Genomic DNA, 8,914 nt, shown 5'->3' on the forward strand with positions numbered 1-8,914 from the left:
AAAAAAAAAAAAAAAAAAAAAAAAAAAAAAAAAAAAAAAAAAAACTTAGATGATATAATATTCTTTAGTATAATACCGTATGAGGATAGATCCAGGGAGGAAAACAGGACTGACCTTGGTAACGCCAACAGCTCGCACTTCAACGGATCGGCTACCTTGAACAACATCAACTGATGCATTAGAAATTGGACCTGTCCATAAATGCTGCAGCATATCCCTTGCTTGAAGCCTTCCAAACTCAACATCTACATCAGAAGATAGGACAAGACATTGAGGAAAAAGAGCTTAACCATTTATAATATTAGCATTTATAGGAGGCAGCGATTGGTCCGAATATCACATACCTGCATATTTATAGTTCCAAACAAGTGAAGTTTCGCGGAGTTCAAAATGGGAACGGGGAGTTCTTTCTGTGAAGTACTCAAAAACGTGCTGTAGAAAATACACACAAAATAAATAAATAAAAGTTGTGGATAATATTCCATTTCATCAATCGTTTAGATTTAAGCACACCTTCACACTGTCGACCCATTCCATATTCAAATGCTCAGGCATTGTAGTCATCCAGTCACCTCTTGTGAAGCGTAGAAACATCCCATTCTCAGCTGCCAACCACATATCATACTCCCCAAAGTTCTGCCAAAGCACTGGGTTAAAAAGTAGGTAGATAGGATAAAGCATTAACAGAAAAAAGCGTGAAGCTAGAAGTACATCATCCAACACTGTTCTATCGCTCCCACTGAGAATGACCACTGTCGTATTGGGGTCGTTGCAAATCGCCGTCAATGGTTCTTTCAAATCCGGGTGTAGTTTCAGATCCATTTCTCTAATCTGATCGCCTCTTCTTTCAGGAGTGTCCACTGGTTCAGTTAATGTTGAATTGAACCCCTGAATCAAGACCACAAGAGCAATGTTAAATCACAATAGATTAAAATGTTAGGAACCATGAACCTCCACAATGGTATACCACAATGGTATGATTGGTATGATTAAGGCCAGGTATGATATGGTATGATTAAGGCCAGAATTGCAGGCAAAGTTATTAGGAAGTAATTACAAAAGCTAAGCAATGATTTTTTCTCAAGTTAAATAAACTTCGCTTCCTTTCCTGCTCACTTTTTTATTTTAAATTTTTTTGGTTGGACGGGGGTGTGGCTCTTTCAGTCTCCAGGAACACAGTTTGGAATAACTTCGGGATGACATGAATAAAAATACTCATTAAAGCAAGCTTCTCATACATAAAATTCAAATAGTTTCTAAATAGACTTTATATCATTGTTCTCGGTAGGCGTATAGGATTAGAACTATAAAATATTCTTAAGATAACTTGTACTCCCCAACCAAACACGGCTTACCAATATAAGTAATCGATTAGTAGACTGCTCATAACATTTCATTGCATTGTCAATCGGAAGCGAATAGGATTAGGACTATGAAATATTCTTAGGCTTACCAGTATGAGTAATCGATTAGTAGATTGCTCATAACGTTTCATTGCATTGTCAAATGGAAGCGGGGGTGGACATTGTCTAATCCTCAGTTCAGCTTCAACTACTGTATCGTTAAGTTCACTGCAAAGAAATAACAATTTAGTTAGCATCATCCCATATTTAGTATTAGCATTAATTTATGATCTCTTTGTATAAGCCTCCACTCCTAGCCAACTTCCAGTAGAGAATCATCAAGCATCTTGAATTAGCCTTTCGAATTTACATTCAAGCATGACAGCTTGAGATGCAAAATTTTAGATTGAGGGAGAACTCGTGATTATGGCAAATAGCTTCTTTAGATACTACAATTTTATTATTATAAATGCCTACACAAATCAATAGATCATCATAAACCTGATTAAAGATTCTCAAGGGAAAAATAAATTATATTGAGGTCAGCATTTAACCTTTTGTGCACATATGTCCTACAACTTCAATCTTGAACATTAAGATAAATGAAAAAATCTAGTTTGATCTTATATTTTAAGTTGAAACCTTTCAAATTCACAGAATTACTTATAACTTAACAAAACCGAGATAACAAAGGTCCTATACAGAGAGGTCTACAAATTGATACCTCACAAAAGTTTCAGCCCATTCCTGGGCAGTGTGTGTTGTCACATGAAGAAAATTATGCCAATGGCGCTTTTCTCTTTCTTCAGCACCCATCTTTAATGCTCGCTCGATGGATTTTGCGACTTCTGTTATGTTCCAAGGGTTGACCAAAAGTGCCCCAGCACCCAGAGATTGCGCAGCACCAGCAAACTACAAAAATCTTGAGAATTAGTAAAGAGAAGAACAATTCAAATTTGAATAACTTATGATGGGGTGCAGATTGTATTTAATACCTAGGTGTGTTATCAAAAGAACATGCAATTATATTGACCACAAGAGTCTTTTATTGTCATCTTATTGAATTGCTGTAAGAATATTTGGAGGAAAAATATTTGAGGACCTATACATCATGTTTCAGCTTATAATTATACATGCATATACGTATTTATATTTATTGAATCAATAATAGAAAAAATAATACAATCAAGCAAAAGGTATTAAAAGAAGAGACGACAAACTGCGCCTCCTGACATGCAATAAAAAGAAAAAAAAGAAGAAGAGAGAAACAATATGATGAAAAACAATCAAGCTTCCATCTCTTTTGCAAGTATTTTCTAACAGGGTCACAAGTATTCTGCAAAACTGGGGTCCAAAACAGAACTGAATTTCTTTCAGTTACTTTAAACCAAACAAAACAACAAAGCTCTAAATAGCAGATGAAGCATCAGACAATGAGAAGAATAAAGTATCAGAATGAGGAAGAACCACTTGAATCATAACACCAATCTTTCTCAAGAGTTAAATTATTAACCATTCATATGTCAGTTTAATCCATTTGGTTGACTAACAGGGAGTTCAATTCATTACGCACATATCGAAAGAAATCTGAAATTCAATTACCAGAATAAACAATAATTATAGCAGATAATATTGAGATTAGGGGTTTTTGGAATTACCTCACTAAGAATTAAAACCCCTTTCTTTGCATCCTGGCAAGCGACGAATTCATAACTGACGAGATTCATTCCATCCCTCAAAGATGTGACAAGCGCTACATCTAAGGAAGGGTGAATAAAGAATTAGGAAATACTAAATAAAAAAGAAGCTTATCTGCATCATTGCATAACATCCATTTAACATTTCGATGTTTTACAGCGCAGATGAAAGTTGGCGACCTTGCTACTACATGTCCCAACATTTCTGAAGCAATTAGAATCAAATGAGAGAGAAGACATGTTGCACTTGGGCTAACTGACCTACCTCAAATTAATTTTAAGTTTACGTAGAAACATATTTTGACATCCAAGTGTCCTGTAGACTGTATACTGCTTATTTGTTATGTGCAATTTAAGGACTACTACTTGACAGATAACACCCTACAATTTTATTATATAATATGCTAACCCTTGGGGGTAATTTCAGTTTTCAAATATTCAACCAATACTTGGGATTTTATTCCAAAGATCCAATCACTGAAAGACTTGTCAGAACTGAACCAAATAGGCAAACAAGACAGGTCAGTCAGGACCTTGTGGTGTAACCCATCCTTTGAAGAGGTTCAGATATTCAACTAGCCTGAATCAGTTGCAAATTAATGTCATCAAAGTACTGACGTAGTATACAGCATCGATTACACTCAGAAGTTAGCCGCAATGACCTCGAGGTATTTAGGATAGTATTAAAGTACCATGATTCCATCTTGTCATTTTTCTAGAACTCAACAGCATTGAAATTTCCAAATACGTGCAATGTGGTCCATCCAAGGTCCACAGAACATATTAATGCTACCTCGATTCACAATGCAAGGACTGAGTATATTGTTTTCTTAACACTTTAGGATGGGACTGAGTTTATTGTTTTCTTAATACTTTTCTACCGTATTTTGGGAATGACTTGTACCGCATTACTAGCCATAGTATGGATATTGTGAGGAAGACTATTTTACCTCTTCCTTATTTATTTGAAATTTTACAATGCAAATAGGAGCGGTATTATTATGTCATTGGTGCCAGATTGAAATGTCATTGAATGTATCAATTTTTATTCTAATAGAATGAAATTCGATTAGATATTAAAAATAAGATAAGTAAATGGAGAATAGAAAATTTAGGATGTGAGACACATTTACCTTAACGAACCTCAAGACATAACTTATTATTCAGTATTAGGCTATACCTATCCCAAAAGGATTCAGTGCAAAATGTTTCCAAGACACTTCGTGAGTTTATCATATATAGAATACCTAGGGTATGAGACATTTTTTACCATGTAGGGACCATACCTGCCCTCAATCAATGAAAATTAATATATAACCTACTATTTAATGTAGCAGTAAGATCTATCCCGCAACATCTCAGTGCCAAATGATTTTAAGATAAGCAATGTTTTTTTGAAAGATCACATGATCAATAATTGGTAGATGGAGAATGAAAATTAATACCAGTTACAGCATAGAGCGCACATAATGCAGGAAAATCAAGGGAGCGATCCTGCAGGAAAATACAAACTTGTTTGAAGCTGTTGCAAATGTCCTTGTATGTAAAGAAATTTGAGTGTAGCCACTATCATGATAAGAAAAATGACCAAACGTGATTTACCCAAAGAAGACATTGGAGCGTTTCTTAGGCACAACCCACCTTTCTTATATACTAAAGAATGATTCTATAAACACAGATTATCCAGGAGATGATACAAATTAGCAGATGACAAGGAAATACATGACACATGTATTACGTACAGACTCATGTTAAAGAAAACCCATATACACATGCATGCTATCAAACACTCACGTTTGATTATTTTGCCAAAAAAGAAGATTATTAATAGATTGTACTACCTTCCCTTAAAGAAATTTCAGAATTTGTAAGATAAAAACTAATTTGTATTCATATATCCCAGCATACAGATTTATCCCAGAAATAAAATTTATTTCACTTCATAATTGGTCTAATTATGATTTCCTTTACTTGACCATGGAACCACCAAGCTTTGAAATGAAGCAAGGATACAAGAACTGAGCATTATATTCCTATCACTAATATACAAACAGGGAAGCTAGTATCCAACCATTTAATCATGATATCATTACATTATAAACAAAAAAAAATTCCACCATTATTCCTGAAGAAGTTAAGAACACATAAGTAACTCACATCTGACAATATTATGACAATTCAAGCACCAAATGAAAAAAAAAATAATGCTAACTTTGTACTCAAGAAAGGAAATAAATAAATCAAGGGCAAACCAGATGATGTATGGGCACGGTAGTCAATGTTCCAAACCTCCCATTAATGCGTCCAACTATTTCATGAACTTGGCTTGTAAGCTTTTGATCTGTGAGAAACACAAGATCAAACTTATAATTGATATCTAGACGTGAAGATCTGGTTTATACAATACTATATGTATCAAGAGTAAAAATATACTAAACCGGTAATATTGAAAGAAAACATAGTCTAAAAGTACATATTTGTGTTAAGGAGTGTTAGACATGTGCATGGTGTATTACTGATGAAATACACCAGGGGTTAGCAAAATTGTGGCAATGAATGCCTCATAATTCTCGTACTGGATGGTTTAAGTTAAAGGACTGAAATAGTTAGAAAACCCAAATACAAACTGAAGGCTCGCAGTTTATTCAGCTATAAAAAATAGCTTCTACTACTAATACTGCACAGGCACATTAAAATAGAAAACGTGTAGAGAAACCACCCTACATTCTGGCACATCTGTTCTTGTTGGCACTGCAATTTGCAGCAAAACAACTTTATCACGCCAATCAGTGTTTTCCTCCAAGAATTTTTCAAATGCTAATATCTTTTGAGGTATTCCTTTAATCATATCAAGACGATCAACGCCTAACATTACCTGCAATGAAAAAACAATTGCGAGAATAAGACAAAAGTTGACAGACGTGAAAATCTGGCAACCATCACAGAGAATGGAATACACCACCAAGACCATATTTGTTTGCTTTCATGAAGAGAACCGGACTAATGAACTTTGAACAGCCTCACGGACCAAGCAAAAGATTGTTGGAACCTATACCTTTCATACTTTATGGCATTGATGGGAAGGTTCTCAAACGAAGATATACAAGAAGATTGAGTACAGTATAGTAAGAAAATAGAAGAACTAAGGGCTACTGATCAAATTTAAGTCACAACCCTAGGAACGTTAACACTAAACATGAACTCTTCATAGTTGAATGGAAACCCAAATAAATTCTTGGCTAAGTCTATAGATCAATAGGCATCCATAGCACTTGAATCAGGTCCAGGTGAGAAAACCAGAGAACAGAGGTACTTAACAAAAGTTAAAATCTGTGCACAACATCTGGTATCACTGATAATAATACAAGCATGTCAATTTAGATTCCAAACTAATGTAACATTTGACATCCCTACATATTTGACCACCAAAAGAAGATAGAATCGATCACAACAAAGAGTTGGGAGAAGAAGACTTGAGGACAAATAACAACCACCCTGTGGATTAAGACAATAATATACCTTTCGACCTTTAAATCTATCCTTCAACTCTTCAATGCGTACTTGGACTTCAGCAGTCTTGAGTGCACGTATGAATCGATCTGAGTCGATACCAATAGGGAACTGAAAATTTAAATTACAAAAATGAAAAAGGACAGGTCAAATTAGTAAGGACATGAATAACATTTAAGATTAACGCCTACACATTACTAAAAGAGGGTAAAAAAAATGCTCCATCAATCCAAGAACCACCAAAGAAAAAAATATCAGAGACATACTGCAGCAACTCGCGTTAGCTTTCCTTGATCCTCAACTCCTTCTGGTGTACCCTCAAGTCCAAGAATACGAGTACAAGCACTTACGAAATGACGAGCATAATCATACGTGTGAAAGCTACAAATTATAGTAATCATAGAAGGGTTGCACAAAAAAGGGGAAAATTTTGTCAGCATAGCTTCATTATATAGGCATAAACAGACGGCTGTTAAGAAGTCGTTATCAAAGTGTAAATAAACAGAAACAAATCTACAGAAAACAGTAATCGTTATTTTTGGAAAAAGTTGAAAAGACACAGAAGTCTTATGCTATGCTCCTGTACATACTGGTTCAGAAAGCCACCAAGGGAGGCAAATTCAGTTCAAGAGCTGAGCTCTACAGGCATCTACCGTGACCATTTTTTAAAATTTTATTTTAGACTAAAACAAGCACCAAAAATTTGATTAGTAGTGCTGAGGAATTTACCCAACCAGATCGGCAGCAAGTACTGAACGCAGAAGCTCTGATCGGGACGGAAGGGTCCTGTGGATTTCAGAAGAAGGAAAAGGTGTATGGAGAAACCAGCCGACTTTCATCTTACGATTATGATCTTTTAGACATTTGGGAAGAAACATAAGATGGTAATCATGGCACCAAACAACATCACCCTCCTCATAGTGCTTGTTAACTACGTCAGCGAACATTTGGTTTGCTTTCTTGTATGCGGCAAACTGAGACTGAAAGCTACGGGTGGTGGCAAGACGATCTTCTTGAGGAAGGCCAAGGTAATGAAACAAAGGCCATAAAATGTTGTTGCAATAACCATTGTAGTATTGATGAACAATTTCTTCATCAAGGAAAACAGGGATACACCTCTGCATGTAGCAAGAATTCAGAAGTTAGGGATGTAAAATTGAAAACTGGTAACTGAAACACTGGAATGCCATCTCATACTTTTTTTTTTTTTTTTTTCTTTTAGAAGAACAAACAAGTACGGAAGGACAAATTCATTCTCTTCTCACCAGTCACAAATAAGCTGCAAAAACACGTACCTTCTCAGCCAAAGCTTCAGTCAGTGCCTTTTGTCCTACCTCATCTGGCACATTTACACCAGCCCAACCAATCCATCTCGCTTCAAAGTCATTCACGCCTGTTAATAAATCCATCGAGGATGCATCATTTTCATTATTCAAGATTAAGAAAATCAAGAAAGCATAAAATAAATATGAAGAAACAAGATAATTTAAATAAGGAAATAAGGACCACTTACCCAGAAGTGCACTCACTAGACCTCCAGCACTAATCTCTAGAGACCAGGAATCTTCACCTCTCCTAACCGCAGAAACTGGCAGCCTATTGGCCACAACCAGCAACCGTTGTCTGGGAGGCTTGCCCTCTTGCTTGTCACATCCTTCGGCAAAGGCCCTTGAGGCTGCAGAAGCTTCCGAAAATTTATAGGAAATTCCAGCGTTTTCTTCTTCTTTCGAACGAAGGTCATTTTCAATTAGTTCAGACTCCTTACTGTGGTCGTTCACCTCATTTGAATATGAATCCTTACTGCTTTTCCTTAGCTTTCTCTCTCGCAAGAGCCTTTCTAGTCGACCTGGTATATGGTCCGTAATATCGTTTGAGTTAACTTTATACTTATTCCCAGGCATACGCTCACTTCTGAGCCTTACCCCTTCAAATATCAGTTCGAGAGCAATTCAGGCTTTTAGAACAGTTGCACAGTGCGCCCTACAATTAACAAGCAATAAGTTTACCATTTAAAAGTAACACCATCCGATACAGTCACCGTGATATGTTTAACTCAATATACTACGAACTTTTTAGTCTGCAAACGAGTGGGGGAAAAGACAACACAGCGCAAAAATTAGAATTCACGAGAGGAAAGAGTCCCATGAAAAATAACAAAATAAGAGGTCTACGACACTGTTCAAGATTTTAAACAGCCCTCGCAAGCAAAACTCATATAGTCATCAAAATTCTTCTGAAGACTTACGATGAAAACAATGCGCGGTATAAAATACAAAATATTCTTTAGTTAAGAGTCAGCAAGGATAATAAAGAAGATCATGGTAAACGAGTTATGCAAAAAAAAAAAAAAAAAAAAAAAAAAAA

The 8,914-nt window shown here is 35.7% G+C and overlaps 1 protein-coding gene across 5 annotated transcripts in view; it reads right to left on the reverse strand.

Moving 5' to 3' along the window:
- Positions 1 to 8,914, reverse strand: part of LOC111446224 (alpha,alpha-trehalose-phosphate synthase [UDP-forming] 1-like) — a 17,226-nt gene that overhangs the window by 1,021 nt on the left and 7,291 nt on the right. For all 5 annotated transcript variants that reach the window (XM_023084942.1, XM_023084943.1, XM_023084946.1 and 2 more), the window contains 15 exons: positions 8,064 to 8,530; positions 7,846 to 7,943; positions 7,280 to 7,668; positions 6,817 to 6,931; positions 6,560 to 6,661; positions 5,765 to 5,915; positions 5,293 to 5,381; positions 4,486 to 4,534; positions 3,002 to 3,102; positions 2,068 to 2,255; positions 1,454 to 1,571; positions 712 to 888; positions 514 to 636; positions 345 to 432; positions 115 to 245 (listed from right to left, as the gene is read on the reverse strand). In XM_023084942.1, coding sequence (XP_022940710.1) covers positions 115 to 245; positions 345 to 432; positions 514 to 636; positions 712 to 888; positions 1,454 to 1,571; positions 2,068 to 2,255; positions 3,002 to 3,102; positions 4,486 to 4,534; positions 5,293 to 5,381; positions 5,765 to 5,915; positions 6,560 to 6,661; positions 6,817 to 6,931; positions 7,280 to 7,668; positions 7,846 to 7,943; positions 8,064 to 8,451 — 2,307 coding nt within the window. In that variant the 5' untranslated portion in view covers positions 8,452 to 8,530. The remainder of the gene's footprint in view (positions 1 to 114; positions 246 to 344; positions 433 to 513; positions 637 to 711; positions 889 to 1,453; positions 1,572 to 2,067; positions 2,256 to 3,001; positions 3,103 to 4,485; positions 4,535 to 5,292; positions 5,382 to 5,764; positions 5,916 to 6,559; positions 6,662 to 6,816; positions 6,932 to 7,279; positions 7,669 to 7,845; positions 7,944 to 8,063; positions 8,531 to 8,914) is intronic.

This window comes from Cucurbita moschata, unplaced genomic scaffold, assembly GCF_002738365.1.
Source record: "Cucurbita moschata cultivar Rifu unplaced genomic scaffold, Cmos_1.0 Cmo_Scf00008, whole genome shotgun sequence".
NCBI lineage: Eukaryota > Viridiplantae > Streptophyta > Magnoliopsida > Cucurbitales > Cucurbitaceae > Cucurbita > Cucurbita moschata.